This window comes from Crotalus tigris, unplaced genomic scaffold (genome assembly GCF_016545835.1).
Source record: "Crotalus tigris isolate CLP2741 ecotype Arizona unplaced genomic scaffold, ASM1654583v1 scf7180000017690.20705106771:4171800, whole genome shotgun sequence".
Classification (NCBI taxonomy): domain Eukaryota; kingdom Metazoa; phylum Chordata; class Lepidosauria; order Squamata; family Viperidae; genus Crotalus; species Crotalus tigris.
In genome coordinates, this window is record NW_024096569.1 from 276,033 (window position 1) to 294,046 (window position 18,014).

At 51.0% G+C, this 18,014-nt stretch overlaps 1 protein-coding gene across 2 annotated transcripts; it reads right to left on the bottom strand.

Moving 5' to 3' along the window:
- Positions 1-95: 95 nt before the first annotated feature.
- On the bottom strand, positions 96-15,144 carry CHRNB1 (cholinergic receptor nicotinic beta 1 subunit). 2 transcript variants are annotated; one of them, XM_039337856.1, is made up of 11 exons: positions 14,889-15,144; positions 14,555-14,694; positions 11,848-11,892; positions 10,818-10,927; positions 10,310-10,418; positions 9,510-9,657; positions 7,591-7,782; positions 5,284-5,507; positions 3,891-4,036; positions 2,289-2,436; positions 96-926 (listed from the first exon to the last, which is right to left on the bottom strand). In XM_039337856.1, exons 1-11 carry the CDS (start codon positions 14,938-14,940, stop codon positions 786-788), a joined length of 1,455 nt encoding a protein of 484 aa, XP_039193790.1. In that variant the 5' UTR covers positions 14,941-15,144; the 3' UTR covers positions 96-785. The 2 variants fall into 2 exon arrangements, with proteins under 2 accessions (XP_039193790.1, XP_039193791.1); XM_039337857.1 differs by having other exon boundaries at positions 786-926; positions 14,555-14,722; positions 14,889-14,989.
- Positions 15,145-18,014: the final 2,870 nt, after the last annotated feature.

Consider the following 18,014-nt stretch of genomic DNA (forward strand, 5'->3'; position numbering starts at 1 on the left):
GTTCCCTCACGCTGGCTGAGGAATTCTGGGAGTTGAAGTCCACAAGTCACCAAAGGGTCCTAGTTCCCTCACGCTGGCTGAGGAATTCTGGGAGTTGAAGTCCACAAGTCATGAAAGGGTCCTAGTTCCCTCACGCTGGCCGAGGAATTCTGGGAGTTGAAGTTAAAGTCCACAAGTCATCAAAGGGCCAAGTTTGAAGACCTCTGCTATAGATGTACACGCTTATATTTGAGTAACATGTAAATGTTAAACATCGTCCATCTTGAATACATAATGGATGGAGGAAGCTTTGCATCCTGGTTGGGCTTGCCAAGGAGGATGGGAAGTGTAGTCCTGCCCTTCTGGAACGCACAAGACCAGGAGAAGGGAATTTAGGGGAAGCCCAGCAGGAAATTGGGGGGGGGGGCGACACACGAATTGCGTCTCTCCACAACCATGTTCCCTGCAGCTTGTCTCTTCCAAAGCAAAATTGGGAGCAAAGTTTTCCAGGTTTCACCGTTGCAACCCAAAACTCTGCGGTGACAAGTAGCTGGACTCTAAGGCAGCCCTTCCTTGGGGGGGGGGGTTCCTCCACATGCCTTGGACTCCAACTCCTATGAGCCTCAGCCCCCTGCCGGCGGGGAGAAATGGGAGTTCCAGTCCAACCCATTCGGAGAGCGCCACGTTGGGGAAGCTGTTCCCGGATGAAGATGGTTTGAAGGCATCTCCACCTCCTCCTGGGTTGTCTTCTCTGGCTGGCTGGGGAGGGGGGTCTGCCTTCCCTGTGGGTATGGGGAGGGGTCTCCTCAGGGGAAAGGATTCTCCGGGGGCAGGTGGAGGCTGGCGTCCAGGAAGATGATGAGGGTGCCAATGGAGGTGAAGACCACGAAGGTCCAGAAGAAGAGACGGTCCACCACCAAGGCCACATACTCCCAGTCTTCCTTCAGCTGGAGGGGGAGAGGCCTCCGTGGATGGGCGAGTGGGGGGCTTGGGAAGGCCCCCTCCGCCACACATGGGAGCCCGAGGGAGGTTACGGAGGGGTTGGGGTGGGCAAGTGGCCTCAGGAGGGAGAGAGGTGGAAGTGTGTCAAAAAGGTCAAGATGGCCACCATCACGAGATCAAAGTCCATCCAGTCCATGAAAAGGGTTAGGGTGTTGATCTCTTGGTGGTGGTGGACCCCTGGAGTTTTGGACCCTCGGAAGATCTGGGGATTGATTTGCTCCTTCTTTCCTTCCTTCCTTCCTTCCTTCCTTCCTTCCTTCCTTCCTCCCTCCCTCCCTCCCTCCCTCCCTCCCTCTCTTTTTTCTCCTTCCTTTCTTCCTTCCTTCCTTCCTCCCTCCCTTTTCTCCTTCCTTCCTTCCTCCCTCCCTTTTCTTCTTCCTTCCTTCCTCCCTCCCTCCCTTTTTTCTCCTTCCTTCCTTCCTTCCTTCCTTCCTTCCTCCCTTTTCTCCTTCCGTCCTTCCTTTCCCCTCCCTCTCTTTTCTCCTTCCTTCCTTCCTTCCTCCCTCCCTTTTCTCCTTCTGTCCTTCCTTTCCCTTCCCTCTCTTTTCTCCTTCCTTCCTTCCTTCCTCCCTCCCTCCCTTTTCTCCTTCCTTCCTTCCTTCCTCCCTCCCTCCCTTTTTTCTCCTTCCTTCCTCCATTTTCTCTCCTTCCTTCCTTCCTTCCTTCCTTCCTTCCTTCCTTCCTTCCTTCCTTCCGTGGGAAGAATCCAGAGAAAGAAATATTTTGGGAAACATTAAAAAGGCAGAATATTATATTTCCCCAAAGGATCTTAAAGGCAGAAACCAACCCCCTCCCCCCCCTCACACACACCCAGTCTCTCTGCCCCGAACAGAAACCAGCTCTGCAGAAATGCAGATGTGATAATCCTTTCAGAAAGACTGGAGTCAGGAAAATGGGATTGAAAATGAGCTGATGGGATTAGAAAGACAAAGATCCCGAGACTCAACAATCACACACACACACACACACACACACACACACACATCCAACAGACATCAGCCACAGCACCAGAGAAGCAGGATATGACCTTTGGGACACAATAGGGTGAACCCACCACCATCAGAATCCCAGAAAGGCAGACTCGGGTCAAAGTTCTCCAAACAAAAGCCCACGAAGGTATAAAAACCCCGCTACATGTGCTCTCTCTTCTTTTTTTTCTTTTTCCCAGAGCTATCGTTCTGTCTAGCTCTGCTCTCCAATAAACGACAACCTTCCTTCTAAAGCAGTCTCCATTCTGATTATTCCCAGCTTGGACTGGACCCTGATGAAGGTTTTTCTATCAACACTTCCTCCCCCCCCCAACTCACCCCGTCGTAGTCTTCCTGCTCCTGGAGCTGCTGGGCGATGTACAGGACGGCGTCCACGGCCGACTTCAGGTCGGGGGGCAGAGCGAGGCTGTGGCTGGGGCCGTCAATGAACCGTCGCAGGCTCATGGAGAAGACCTCCAGCTGGAACCTTGGAGGAGAGGAGGGGGTTGAAGGAGGAAGGGGCTCCCTCCCCTCGACGGGCCTGAGGCTCTGGCTCAGCCGCTTTAAAATAGGCCAGTGGTTCTCAACCTTTTTAATGCTGCGACCCCCCAACCGGTCGTAAGTCGAGGACTACTCCACCGGTCGTAAGTCGAGGACTACTCAACTGGTGCAGCACCGTTTGCAGAATGGGGCTTTTGGTGGGCTCAGCAGGGCAGAGACAGCCTGGACAATTCCCATTGGCTTTTGAAAGCCAATAGAATTAGACTCTATTCAAGAGAGTCTCTTCCATTGGCTTTCAAAAGCCAATAGAATCAAAGGGAGGAGCACAGCTAAGGAAAAGGGGGAAAAAAATGGCGGACTGCGTTGTTTGGCGACCCCCGTGAAATGGTCGTTCGACCCCAAATGGGGTCCCGACCCACAGGGTGAGAACCACTGGAATAGACGGACTGCAACTCCCAGAATTCCCCAGCCAGCAGGGGTGGGGTCAGGGGAACCCCCTTCGCCGCCTGCTTTGCACCCTGGAAAAATATCCGGCGAAGATTCTGGGATATCCGGCCCGGCTTTTCTGCCTTCCCAACGATCCAACACTTTTGTGTTGCCTTTGTGCCAAGTTGTCTTTCCAACACGCACAGGACGGCAAAGTGGCCGTTTGACAAAGTGCTGAAAGTAGGACGCCCTGTTGATATGTGAGCACATCTTGCGTTTTTTGGAAAGATCCAAAAGTTATTCCTCCCTCCCTCCCTCCCTGTCTGTCCTTCCCTTCCCCCTCCCCTCTCCTTCCTTCCTCTCTCATTTCCTCCTTCCCTTCCTCCCTCCGTTCATCTCTCTCTTCTTTGTCCCTTTCCTCCCTTCCTCCCCTCTCCCTCCGTCTGTTCATCCCTCTCTTCTTTCTCGGTCCCTTTCCTCCCTTCCTCCCCTCTCCCTCCCTCCGTTCGTGGTTCCTCCCTTTTTTCCCTCCCTTCCTCTCTTCCCCCTCCTCCCTCTCCTTTCCTCCTCCCTCCCTTGCTCCCTCCCTCCCTCGCTCCTTCCTTTCCTGCCTTCCTCTCTCCTTCCCCTCCCTCTCTCTCTTTCTCTCTCCTCCCTTTCTCCTTTCCCCTCCCTCCCTCCCTGCTTCCTTCCCTGCCTCCCTCTTTCTCCTTTCCCCTCTCTCCCCCTCTCTTTCTCCCTCCCTCCTTTCTCCTTTCCCCTCCCTCCCTCCTTCCCTCTCTCCTCCCTTCTCTGCTTCCTTTCCTGCCTTCCTCTCTCCCTCCCCCTCCCTCCCTCTTTCCTCCCTTCTCTCTCCTTTCCCCTCCCTCCCCCTCTCTTTCTCCCTCCCTCCCTCCTCTTTCTCCTTCCCCTCCCCTCCCCTCTCTTTCTCCCTTCCCTGCTTCCTTCCTTCCTTCCCCCTCCCTCCCTCCTTCCCTCTGGATTCCTTTCCTGCCCCAAAGCCTCCCTGGGCACCTGCTGGGCTTGGAGAAGTCGCAGACGGGGCTCCGAATGAAGTACTCATCGGTCTCCCGGCGGGGCAGTGGTGGGGGCGCCTTGAGGGGGGGCTCCAGCTTTGGACGCTGCAGGCACAGATACGGGGGCAGTTTGTGGATAAACACCTGGAGGAGAAGGGAGGGGAAGTCCCTCTGTCTCTCCGCTTTTTTTACCTGACCCAGCAGAATCGGTCCAGGAACAAAGCAGAGCTTTAAAATGAAATGTCTGCAAGGAAACCACCCAGCTCAAAGAGGACCCGGGACCCCATGGTGGTCCTCCTCCTCCTCCTCCTCCTCCTCCTCCTCCTCCTCCTCCTCCTCCTCCTCCTCCTCCTCCTCCTCCTCTCTGCGAACCCCATCCCCTTCTAGCACTGATGATGTTCCCTAGTTGGGCCATGAAACGTCTGCAAGGAAGCCACCCAACTCAGAGACCCACAAGGACCCCACAGTTGTTATTGCCCTCCTCCTCCTCCTCCTCCTCCGCCTCCTGCTCCTCCTGCTCCTCCTTGTCCTTTCCCCCACTCCTCCTCCTAGCACTGATGATGTTCCCTAGTTGGGCCATGAAACGTCTGCAAGGAAACCACCCAGCTCAGAGAGCACCCAGGACCCCATGGTGGTCCTCCTCTTCCTCTTTCTTCTCCTCCTCTTCCTCTTTCTCCTCCTCCTCTTCCTCTTTCTCCTCTCCACACCCCCTCTTCTAGCACTGATGATGTTCCCCATTTGGGTCATGAGACATCTGCAAGAAGACCCCCTGGCTCAGAGAGCACTAGGGACCCCCTCCCCCGTCCTCCCCCTCCCCCTCTTCCTCTTCTCCTTCTACCTTTTCTTTTCCCCATCCTCCTCCTCCTCTCCACAACCCCCTCTCTTCTAGCACTGATGATGTTCCCTAGTTCGGTCATGAGACGTCTGCAAGAAGACCCCCTGGCTCAGAGAACACTAGGGACCCCCTCCTCCGTCCTCCTCCTCCTCCCCCTCTTCCTCTTCTCCTTCTACCTTTTCTTTTCCCCATCCTCCTCCTCTCCACAACCCCCTCCCTTCTAGCACTGATGATGTTCCCTAGTTTGGTCATGAGACGTCTGCAAGGAAACCATCAAGCTGAGACAGCACCAAGGACCCCACAGTCCTCCTCCTCCTCCTCCTCCTCCCTTCTAGCACGGATGATGTAACCAAGTGGGGTCATGAAACGTCTGCAAGAAAACCACCCAGCTCAGAGAGCACCAAGGACACCCCAGTCCTCCTCCTCCTCTCCACACACCCCACTCTCTTCTGGCACTGATGATGTTCCCCAGTTGGGCCATGAAACGTCTGCAAGGGCACCGCCCAGCTCAGATGGCACCGAAGACCCTACTGGATGACCTTCTCGGCCCCTTTACCTGCCTCACCCAGAAGGGCATCTTGTAGGAGTTGGGTGAGCGATGGTGAATGTTGAGCACCACCACGCTGAGGATGACGGAGAAAGTGACCAAGATCATGGTGAACATCAGGTACTTGATGATGATGGGCACCGCCAGGGACGTCTCGGGGACCTTCTTGGCCAACAGCAGCAAGAAGACGGTGAGGGTGAGGAGGGCGAAGATGGAGAGTGTCATCTTCTCACCTGGTCCAAGGAGAAAGAGAAGTCAGGCAGGCGCAGCTCAGCCTGGAGCTGCCCCAGAGGACGGCGCAGGCGGTAAAAAATGGCCTTGCACTGAACTCCCCTTGCAGGAGAACAGCTTCCACACTGCAGGGGAAGTCCTGGGTTCAAATCACAGGAGGTGACCCACTCTGACCTCACTAGGATATAGAATAGAATAGAGAATGGAGAATGGAGAATGGAGAATAGAATAGAATAGAAATACAGTATAGAATAAAATATAGACTAGACTAGACTAGACTAGAATAAGAAATAATAATAGAATAGAGTAGAATAGAATATAGAATAGAAGCAAGAATACCATCGCATAGCATAGCATAGAATAGAATAATAGAATAGAATAGAATATAAAATAGAATAGAATATAAAATAGAATAGAATTCATAATAGAATAGCATAGCATAGCATAGAATAGAATAGAATACAATAAGAAATAATAATACAGTAGAGTAGAATAGAATATAGAATAGAAGAAAGAATAGCCTAGCATAGCATAGAATAGAATAATAGAATAGAATAGAATATAAAATAGAATAGAATTCATAATAGAATAGAATATAAAATAGAATAAAATAGAATTCAGAATAGAATAGCATAGCATAGAATAGAATAGAAATAATAAAATACAGAATACAAATAATAAAATACAGAATAAAATAGAATAGAATAGAATAGAATAGAATAGAATAGAATAGAATAGAATAGAATAGAATAGAATAGAATAAATATAGGAATGAAGAATAGAATGGAGTAGAATAGAAATATGAAGAATAGAATAGAATAGAAATTAGAATAGAAATTAGAATAGAATAGAATAGAATAGAATAAATATAGGAATGAAGAATAGAATGGAATAGAACAGAAATATGAAGAATAGAAATTAGAATAGAAATTAGAACAGAATAGAATAGAATAGAATAGAATAGAATAGAATAAATATAGGAATGAAGAATAGAATGGAATAGAACAGAAATATGAAGAATAGAAATTAGAATAGAAATTAGAATAGAATAGAATAGAATAGAATAGAATAGAATAGAATAAATATAGGAATGAAGAATAGAATGGAATAGAACAGAAATATGAAGAATAGAAATTAGAATAGAAATTAGAATAGAATAGAATAGAATAGAATAGAATAGAATAGAATAGAAATATAGGAATGAAGAATAGAATGGAATAGAACAGAAATATGAAGAATAGAAATTAGAATAGAAATTAGAACAGAATAGAATAGAATAGAATAGAATAGAATAGAATAAATATAGGAATGAAGAATAGAATGGAATAGAACAGAAATATGAAGAATAGAAATTAGAATAGAAATTAGAATAGAATAGAATAGAATAGAATAGAATAGAATAGAATAAATATAGGAATGAAGAATAGAATGGAATAGAACAGAAATATGAAGAATAGAAATTAGAATAGAAATTAGAATAGAATAGAATAGAATAGAATAGAATAGAATAGAATAGAATAGAATAGAATAGAATAGAATAGAATAGGAGCAGTGGTGGCAAACCTATGGCATGCATGCCAGAGGCGGCACTCAGAGCCCTCTCTGTGGGCACGTGCGCCATCGCCCCAGTCCTGCCACCCCCTCAGCAGCCCCCCCCCCAGAGGATAGTCATCCCCGGGCGCGGAGCAGCGCACCCAAGCACATGGCAGCTGGGCAGCAGGGACAAGTCACACGCAGATGATGTTGTGGGGCGCGGATGGAGGGCGTGTCCACCATGGCGCTGCAGGGCTGCCTGAGCGATCTGCGGTGGACTGTGGAGGGGGTGGGTGGCCCGGCAGGTGGGGCGGGGTGGAGCAGGTGGGGAAGGGGGGTTGGGCACTCAGACTCTAAAAGTTTCGCCATCACCGGAATAGAGAATATAGAATACAGAACAGAACAGAACAGAATAGAATAGAGGAATGAAGAACAGAACAGAACAGAATATTCTATTCCATCATTCCTTTGATAATAGTGTAATTCTTATCCTAGCCCTAACTGCTGTGCGCTGCCACGAAAGACACCCAAGCTCCCTCGCGGCCGGCTCACCAGCGTCCGGCGGGAGATAAAACACGAAGATGGCCAGGATGGTGATCAAGATACAAGGAATGATGACGTTGATGAGGTAGAAAAGCGGTTTGCGACGGATGATCAGGTAGAAGGTGATATCCTCGTAAAGCGGATCGTCCAGATGAGTGTTTTTGCGGGACGGTTTGTGCTGGATCTCCCACTGCCCGTTGTCTGGGGAAAGAAAGGAGGGAGGACATCTGAAAGGAAAGCCCCCCGACCCCACACTTACGTCTTCTCCAGTGGGGTGGGGAGGTTCGCTCTAGGCTGACAAGCCCCCTTGTTCTTTGAGTAGATTGAGGAAGAGCCCCGAGAGACGGATCTGGGCAAAGCCAGGTGTCAGAGGTTCCGACTAATGAAGCACTTCAAAGAACTTTCAGGCATGTTTCCTAAAGTCTTTATTACAGAGCTACAAATTGCCGGTCACCATCATGGACGTTTTGATGCCAGAATCTGACTTCCTCTTGCTGGCATCAAACTTTTCTTGCTAAACCCCTCCCTTATCTTGCAGTCACATTATCCAATTAGTGTGAAGATCAAAAGTTTACTTCCTCTTTCTTTCCCCGGCTTTTTAGCCCCCCCCCCACTTTAAGCTACGTATTAACCCAGTAAATACCAGACAGTTTTGCATATTGTCAAAGCAAGAATATACAGTATTCCGGAGGGGAGATAGTCTGCACAGAAGGGAGGATTCTGTGAGTAAATCCTGGATTCGTTTGACCCAGGATAGAAGGCCGCCCTACTCTAGATCTCTTTGAGGATGGCTTAAGACACAATATGGACATTGATTTGAGGCCAGGAGATCAAAACAAGATGGCAGCCACAATTGTGCAAATTGAACCCTGTCCTTTTTTTTAAAATAGACCTCGCAGATCTGGAGAAGACTCCTCTGTATCCCTGGGATGGCAAAGGTGACTAACAAGCAAATACTGGAGTGCGTAACACCAGGCAAGGCAAAACATCACAAAAACTGCATCTCCCTTGTTTTGGCCATACCGTGTGGGGGAATTTGCTGGAAAAAGCATTTATAGCGGTACCTCGGTACTCAACTGTTTTGAAATTCATCGAATTTAGTGCATTTTGACGTGAAAAGTTTGTCCCGCTACTCATCGTTTGTTTGGTACTCAACGTAAAAGCTAGAACTTGTCGGTGTCGGCTACCTTGAGCCTCACTACATTATTCCTGATGGGAAAAATTGGTTTGTTGCTCATTGTTTTTGGTACGTATCACGCCGCCCGGAACCAATAAGGATGAGTACCAAGGTACCAACCACTGTGTGTTTGGAGGAGTCAGTGGTAACAGGAAACCAGACCATCCAAGAAAATCATCACTATCAAAGCTGACAACAGCTAGAACAGGGGTCCCCAGCCCCCGGTCTGTGGACCGTCATTGTTCTGCAGCATGCCAGCAACCGGGCCGCACAAATAAGCAAAGCCCTTCCGCAGGATGAAGGCAGTATGCAAAACCACACCCCCACTCGTCCGCGGAAAATCCTTTCTCCATGGCACTGGTCCCTGGTGTCCAAAAGGTTGGGGACCTCTGAGCCAGAGCACAGAACAACTCAAAAGAAGCAGTGCAAGATCAGGAGATGGGGAGAGACCCCCCTGGCCCTGAGAATCGTCAAGAATATGGACATGGCTGAATGGATAACATCATTGTCATCCCCACTGTCCCTTTGGACCCGCATCCTTTGAAAGAGACATTGTAAGGAATGAAAATAAAGAAAAATTGCATTGATTGCGAACTGAGACTGGGGTTCCCATGAAACCCTCCCTTGGTTAATTGAACAAAGCTGGTGTGCGGGGTTCGTGGGACATACCCAAGCACCATGGATTTTTATCACGTACTTGAGTCTGCACAGCAAACTGACAACCATCCCCGCATCGGCGTTTTTTCCTCACCAATAAATGTGTTCTCGTAGATTAAGATCTCCTTCACCTCCTGCCCGTTCTCATTGATGGGGTGCAGAAGGGTGACTTCCGAGGCATCGTATGTGTACGACCGGAAGACCATTGTGCAGTTTTGCCAATCGAACGGGAAGTAGGTCACCTGCAATGCAAAACAAAACAAAACAAAAGGAGAAAAAACCCAGGACGTATATACCACCTTGGTGTAGTTCATTAACCACATCCTCCTTTATTAAACACAAGTAGTCCTCAACTTACGACGACCATTGGGACTGCAATTTCCATTGCTAAGCAAGGAAGTTGTTAAGAGCCGTGGTGGCGCAGGGTTTAGAATGCAGGACAGGCAGTCCCCGACTCACAACCGTTTATTTAGTGACCGTTCAAAGTTACAATGGCACTGAAAGAGTGATTTATGACCAATTTCCACACTTATGACCATTGCAGCATCCCCGTAATCATGTGAATAAAATTCGGACCCTTGGCACCTGATTCATATTTATGACGGTTGCCGTGTCCCAGTGTCAAGCAAACCCCTTTTGTAACTTTCTGACAAACCTGCTTCCCTTAATCCAGGGATCTTCAAACTTGGCCCTTTTATGACTTGTGGACTTCAACTCCCAGAATTCTTCAGCCAGGCATGTATGCCTGGCTGAGGAATTCTGGGAGTTGAAGTCCACAAGTCATAAAAGGGCCAAGTTTGAGGACCCCTGCCTTAATCTCACCTATTCCCATGATAGGCCGAACTACAAACCCCATCGTAGGCAAAAAGGCAACGGCTGGGGGCAGAGTCTAACCTGGATGCTGCAGCTGCTCCGATAAAGGGCCGGGGGCTGCCACTGGACCCTCCCATTGTGGTGCACGAGGACGTTCACACTGAGAGCAATTTCGAAGACACCGTCGTTGCTGGAGGGAAAAAGAAAGACACCATCATTGTTGTGGACAGAAACACGAAACCGCTTCGACCTTCTACAGAAAAACGGACACTTAAAATGCTTCATTGGAGTATTGCAGCCATTTTATAGTCATTTTTTTACGGCAGCCAAGATCCTCAGTAAAAGAACCCTTCACTTTAACCAAGTGGGAGTCGAGGGTCTTTCTTTCCTAAAGGACTGAATTGAGGCAGGTCTGACAGTGGTGGTTATTCTTTTCTGTCTCTTGCCTCTGTCCTCACTGCCGCCCGCACACACCCCCATGCCAGGTCAGAGAGGAAAGGGGAGGCTCCGGTCAGCTCCAACACCCCGTCCCACCCCAACAGTTATCAACGAGGCCAGCATCAAGATTCTAGTCTTCATGAAGACTCACTTGTTCATGAGAACGATATCCGGGAGCCACACTTTGTCTGCATCAAGTCGGATGGAGGTGATTCCCTCAAATTCGGCCGGATCCCAGGTGAGCCGGTAGTCAATCCACTCCTGAGATGGAAAAGGAAAGCCGGGCAAGGAAGATGATGGAATAATCCAGCAGAAAAGAGGAAAAATTACAGGCCAGCCAGTAAGTTAAAGAATGGTAAGTTAATAAGGTACAGACAGTCCTCGACTTTCCACAGATCATTTAGTGACCATTCAAAGTTAAATTGGTACTGAAAAAAGTGACTTATGACCATTGTTCACACTTATGACCATCGCAGCATCCCCGTGGTCACGTGATCAAAACTTGGCCGCTTGGCAAGTGACTCATATTTATGACCGTCACAGCATCCCCGGGGTCATGTGATCTCCTTTTGTGACCTTCTGACAAGCAAGGTCAATGGGGAAGCCAAGTTCACTTAACAACATTACTAACTTAACAGCTGCAATGATTCACTTAATAACTGTGGCTAGAAAAGTCGTAAAATGGATCAAAATTCACTTCACAAATGTCACTTAGCAACAGAAATTTGGGGCTCACTTGTGGATGTAAGGTGAGGACTACCTGTATACGGCACAGCGTCAGACTTCAGGAAGGAGGTAACGAGCAGATATTGTTTCTCTGGATACCTTCAATTTTTGGCAACCCAGATGGAGCCACATTGATGCGGTCAACTGCCCAGGAGCGCTGCGCTTTGTGGCTGTTATAGACAACATCCCACTTGCTAGGGGCCCAGAGACCCTCCCCACAATCTCTCTACAGCTGTCCTTGAACCCGTCTTCCTCTTTCTCTCCCCCCCCCCCAAATAGCTGCTTTTCCTTCTACTCCACCTTCAAATTTCCCCTCCTGTTCGATCCTCTGTGGATGAGAAAGTTCAAGAAAAGTATCCTTGCTTTTCTAATACTGTGGCAGAGGCAGCAATTGTCCACGGAGGGCAAAAAGGTTAAGATGGCGGTCTATTTATTTATTTATTTATTTTACTCACCTGGTCCATATAGACCTTTGTGGTCAGCTCTTCATCCTTCTCATTCTGAAAAGAAGACAAAGATGCCTGGTGTCCATTGGGATCCTTTCCAGAGCCTCCATATTGCCAGGACTTTCAACACTCCAAAAAAGGAAAAACACCCTCCCAGGAAGAGCCAGTGATTGAGGGAGGAGGGGCTGCCCCCCACAGTGGCAGATGGGTTCATGCAAAAGCTGGACCTCAGGCCTTTATCAGGAACCCAGCATTGAGTGGGGGGGTTGACTAGAGCAGTGGTTCTCAACCTGTGGGTCGGGACCCCATTTGGGGTCGAACGACCATTTTACGGGGGTCGCCAAACAACGCAGTCCACCATTTTTCCCCCCTTTTCCTTAGCTGTGCTCCTCCCTTTTATTCTATTGGCTTTTGAAAGCCAATAGAATAGACTCTCTTGAATAGAGTCTAATTCTATTAGCTTTCCAAAGCCAATAGGAATTGTCCAGGCTGTCTCTGCCCTGCTGAGCCCGTCAAAAGCCCCATTCTGCAAACGGTGCTGCACCAGTTGAGTAGTCCTCGACTTACGACCGGTTGAGGAGTCCTCGACTTATGACCGGTTGGGGGTCGCGGCATTAAAAAGGTTGAGAACCAGTGGACTAGATGACCTTGGGGAGCCCTCCAAACTTCTAGAATCCTCAGATAGCACAGTCTTGGGAAGGGATCCGGGCTAAGTGGGGGGAGGGGGGTGTCTTCTTGGTAGTCTCACCCTTTGGGGTCTTTCCCTGGGGAAACGCTTTGATTCATTCTGAAACCCACCGTCTTTGAAAAAGGCACGATTTAATTCTTCCCGGTTCCGTTAGACGGGGGGAATTAAATTGCAATGACTCGAAAGGAAGGTGGGGGGGTTTTGGGGGGTCATTTGCTGCCTCTCTTGGTTTCTTAGACCAGGGAGGTCAGGCTAGGATTCGGCACAAAAGTCCATTGCTAAGTTGTCGACCTGCCACCTCTAAATAGAAACAACCCTTGGCTCCCTTCGTTGAGAAAGGCCGGAACTGAGTGTCACAGTGTCCCTAAGTTCAACTTTTCCCTCCCTTAACTGCCTCCTATCCCTGACACAAACACCACACACACACACACACACACACACACACACACACACACACACACACACACGACCAACCAGGTCCAGAAGACATGTTTTCGTAATGGTCAGTCCAAGCTCAGTTTGCTGTGCGGCTCCTTCCTTCTTCCAGCTGGGTGACCTTGAGGCAGCTTCTCCAGGAGATTCAGTGGCTACTTTCATTTTCCCCTAGTTTTGCATCTTCCGTTCCATCCTCCCCAAGTAAGCATAAGATGGCAACTAACATAAGTGACCTGGAGATTTAGATTTCCTCTCCTCTCCTCTCCTCCCCATCCCCATCCCCATCTCCATCCTATCCCCCAAATCACCCAGCTGGCTTTCATGCTTAAGGCAGGACTAGAACTCACCATCTCCTGGTGATTGGCCCATAGTCACCTAGTCGGCTTTCATGCTTAAGGCAGGACTAGAACTCACCGTATCCTGGTGATTGGCTCAAAGTCACCTAGTCAGCTTTCATGCTTAAGGCAGGACTAGAACTCCCCGTCTCCCGGGGATTGGCCCATAGTCACCTAGTCAGCTTTCATGCTTAAGGCAGGACTAGAACTCCCCATCTCCTGGGGATTGGCCCATAGTCACCTAGTCGGCTTCCATGGCCAAGGCAGGACTAGAACTCTCCATCTCCTGGTGATGAGCTCAAAGTCATCTAGTCGGCTTTCATGCTTAAGGCAGGACTAGAACTCAAAGTCACCTAGTCGCCTTTCATGGCTAAGGCAGGACTAGAACTCACCGACTCCTGGTTTTTAGCTTTGTGCTTCAATCCTTGGCCAGAACGGGCTCCCATCTTTCCGATGGTCAGTAAGCAAGACCGGCCGATCCAGCAAATGGACACAGAGATGCTTGGGACTGGATCACAGCCCTCCCCATCCTCAAAGTGAGGGGCTGGGGCTGGCTCAGCTGGTATCCTGTCCTTTCCCCTTCCCAGAGACCAGGGGGAGAAGCCCTCTGACTGTCCCACAGTTCCTAAAACGCCCCAATTCCCACCAGGTGCGAGGGAACGCCAGCTCCAGGCAAGCTGGGCAGTGGACGATGAGTTATTAATAGCCGCCATCTCAGCTGTTGCAGCTTCCGTTGGCCTCTTCAACCGCCGGCATCAGGTGTGTAACCTCAACGGCCGAAGCCCCCCCCCACGGCCACGCCCCCAACATATGTCTTACATATTTGGGGGAGGCTCGGCCCGTGACTCACACCCCAAAAGGGGACAGGGAAGCCTGGCTGTGTACCCAAGAGACTCCCCCACACATATCCTCAGGAGAAAGAGCCCATGGCCCTCCACGCCCCATCCTCCCCAGCCCCATCCCTATTGGCCACGTTTGGAGTGGCAGGGTAGGAGCCAGGGGTCCTCCAGAGGCTGCTGAACCATCCAAAGAGAGCCCTTTGTCGGGAATGGTACAGGATCTCCTGCTTGAGCAGGGGGGGTCGGAGGAGAAGATCTGCACGATCGCCTTCCAGCCCAGCTATTCTGTGTTTTGCATTCTCGGTGGCTTCGCAGCGAGGCCGGTGGCGAAGCGAGTCGGGGGCTTGGGGTGGGTAAAGTCCGGGTCTTTCCCCCCTCTCCCCCCCCGGTGCCGCCCTGCCACCCCCCTCCCCACTTACTAAGCTGATCAGCTGCGAGAGGGACATGCCCACTCTCACCGGGACCTTGTGGGAGAGGCGGCGGATCGGCAGGACCGTAGCGGAGTAGTTCCGGAGGAGCCGCGCTTTCAGGCGCCCCTCGACTTCGAAAAACCCCCCGGCTGGAGAGGGGAGAGAAGAGGGGGGGTTCTGAGGGGGGGGGAAGAGAGGAGGTGGGGAGACGGGCTGTTCTTGCTGCGCCCCGCAAGCGCCCTGCAGGCGGACAGACCCAGCCTTGCACAATCTAGGGGGAAACTTGAGTTGAAATACGTGGGGGGGGGGTCCCCCGGCTCTCAGCCCCCCCTCCGAGGCCTACCTGAGAGGGCCAGCGTCCAGAGGAGCCCCCCAAGGACCACCCCCACGAGCATGGCGTCCCCTCGCCCGCAGATCCGAGAGCTCCCCGCTGGCCTCAGAGACGCCGCTCCAGAAATGCCGGGGAAGGGTCGGGTCGAATTCCCGGGTTGGGGTGGGGGGATTACCCAGTTGTCGAAGGCATTTCCGCCCGGCCAGCTGTCCCAGGACGGGCAGCCAAAGACGGCCGGAGCCTCTCCGGTTGCAGCCGCGGGGCGGGGGGCGTCCAGGGCCAGACCCTCCCCCCGGGGTGCGCAGAGTAGGGAAGGGAAACTCAAGAGAATGACCCCCCCCACACCCTTCCAGGGGAACAAGAACAGGCTGAGCCCCATCGGAGGGTCCCGCTGCCGCTCCGCCCCCCCCCCAAGCCGGACTGCAGAACATCTATCTGGGTTCAAACCAGACCGACCCAATTTAGGATCGGGTGGAAATCGGGGGGGGGGCGAGGCTCCTGTCCTGCCGTGCTCAGCTAAGCCCTCCAGCAGATATCTCGGCTTAGCGTTCCCATCACCGCCCCACCGGCTAGTTAGGGGGTGGGGTGGGGGGCAGCAGTACCCCCAAACTCCCCCCGTTTTGTATCCCATGAAGCCGGTGGGTGCTTAATTCACACGTCCGAAATCCCCGGACCAACAAGAACGGGGAAACTTGGGTCGAGAGAACAAGTCTAAGAAGCGTCGGAAGGGACCTTCGAGGTCATCTAGTCCAACCCGGAGATCTTACACACACACACATACAAAACACACACACACACACACACCATTCCGGACCTCCAGGGGTTGGAGCAGCCAGAACTTCGGGTGGCAGTCTGGTGGCAAGTCGTTCCGCTGGATAATAGTCAGACAATTTCTGGGTCGGAAGCGCGCGCATTTCTGAAGCCCCGCAACCCCCCCCCACACCCCTCAAAAGACCAAGTGCTCAAAAAAGAGAAAAAAAACTGTAGAAAGTATCCTTTATTTTAGGGTGCCAAAGGGGGGGAGGACGGGGGGGGGCGGCCCGATCCTTCGCGCCAGGGATTGGGGAGAACGGCTGGACGGAAGCCAATTTTTCATGCAGGACCGAAGGCGCGTTCCCGCAATTATTGCGAATATTAATGAAGATTATGATGATTATTAATATTATTATTGCTTTTCAGTGGGGGGGGGTCGAGGGGAAGGGGACAAGGCGGGGAGGAGGTGAGGCGGGGCCAGGGGCGGAGCTAAGGAGACCAAGCCCCGCCTCTCCGGCCCGGCTTGTCAAACCTCGGCTCTTGGGCCGCGCAGGTGTATTTTCCCTGAATTGCGCCTGAATTGCGCCTGATGCATTCCGGAGCGCAGCGGCATCCAAGCCCCCACCTGGCTTTTCCAAGGAACGGGGTCCTGCCTTTACGGTTTTCATGACACTTATTAAGGATAGTGCTCGGAAATATCCATAGAACCGTGGTCCACTTTTAAGACTGGTGGACTTCAACTCCCAGAATTCCCCAGCCAACTCAAAAATTCGTAATTCCTAATTCAGGCGCAGAAGACTCTCGTCTTCTTGAAATAATCACTTAAAGCCACCCAAATAATCACACAGCAGCAGATTTGAGGGTCTGTACCTCTAATTGAGGGAGGGGGGAAACTCTCTGAATTGCCCACCCAAGGGAGCATCGGAGAATAGGGGTCTTCAAACTTGGCAACTTTAAGACTTGTGGACTTCAATTCCCAGAATTCCTCAGCCAGTACTCAGGGCTGCTGATGTTCCCTCGTTGGTCTACAAAAAAAACCCTTCCAAGTTCAGAGAGCACCAAGGACCCCACATACTACTACTACTACTACTACTACTTCTTCTTCTTCTTCTTCTTCTTCTTCTTCTTCTTCTTCTTCTTCTTCTTCTTCTTCTTCTTCTTCTTCTTCTTCTTCTTCTTCTTCTTCTTCTTCTTCTTCTTCTTCTTCTTCTTCTTCTTCTTCTTCTTCTTCTTCTTCTTCTTCTTCTTCTTCTTCTTCTTCTTCTTCTTCTTCTTCTTCTTCTTCCTCCCCCTCCTCCTTTCCCCAAACTCCTTTCTCTTCCAGCACTGCTGAGGTTCCCTAGATGGGTCATGAAACTGCAGCAAAACTCAACACCTATCTCCCTTAGCAAAGGCTTCAATGTGGTGATAAGTTGAGGACTACCCTGTAGTTTTGGCTCTTTTTGAAATGGAGCAGAGGAGGTGTTCAAGGTCGTGGGGTCCTGGGGAGGTCAAGAATGAGGGAGTGGGCGGATTCCTCTCCCTACAGCACAGGTCTCCAACTTTGGCCCCTTTAAGACTGGTGGACTTCAACTCCCAGAATTCCCCAGCCAGCCGTGCCTGTTTTTTTCCCCAACTATCCCTTAAAGCAGAGAGATTGGAGAGGAAGGGATTATAAGAGAGTAAGCAGGGCCACAAGGAGTATGCTGGCTGGGGAATTCTGGGAGTTGAAGTCCACAAGTCTTAAAAGTTGCCAAGGTTAGAGGCCCCTTACCCTACAGGATTGGGTGGAGACAGAGCGCTTAACCACCTGGAAGAAGGGCTGGGGAGTATGGGTAGTGTATTAGGGAGCTTGGTTTGCTTCGGAGAGTTGGAGGGGTCCGGGGGGGGGGGTCTTGTCTGGAGGGAGCCGATCCATCACGTTGCTATTTCAGATAGACTAGAGTAGACCTGGAAGGGATCGTGGAGGTCTTCTCCAGCCCCCCCCCCCCCGCGCTTTTGGATCACACACACAGGCACAAGGCAAGAGGTTAGGAAGCCGCCCCTGCCCCACGCTGATCCACAGGCTCGAGGGACCCCACCCCACAAGCAGCAATCCGCCCCGCCCCTGCCCACGACTGCAATCTCCCACCCCCACCCCCACCCCTCATTTATTGCCTGCAAAGAAAGGAATAGGTGACTTCAGGCTCCTGAGAGATGGGCAAAGAGACAGATCAGAGATGGTGGGTGGGGAGGCAGGTGAAGACCCTTAGAAGAGACCCCCGCCCCCCCCACTCCCTCCCCCCCCCCGGTGCCCGCGCGATGGCAAGCGAGCGATTCCCCGCAGCCCTGCGCCGGGGCGAGAGTGCTGCCACCCAGTGGCCAAATGAGGTACTGCACTTCTCCGGGTCTCTCTCGCTCCAAGGA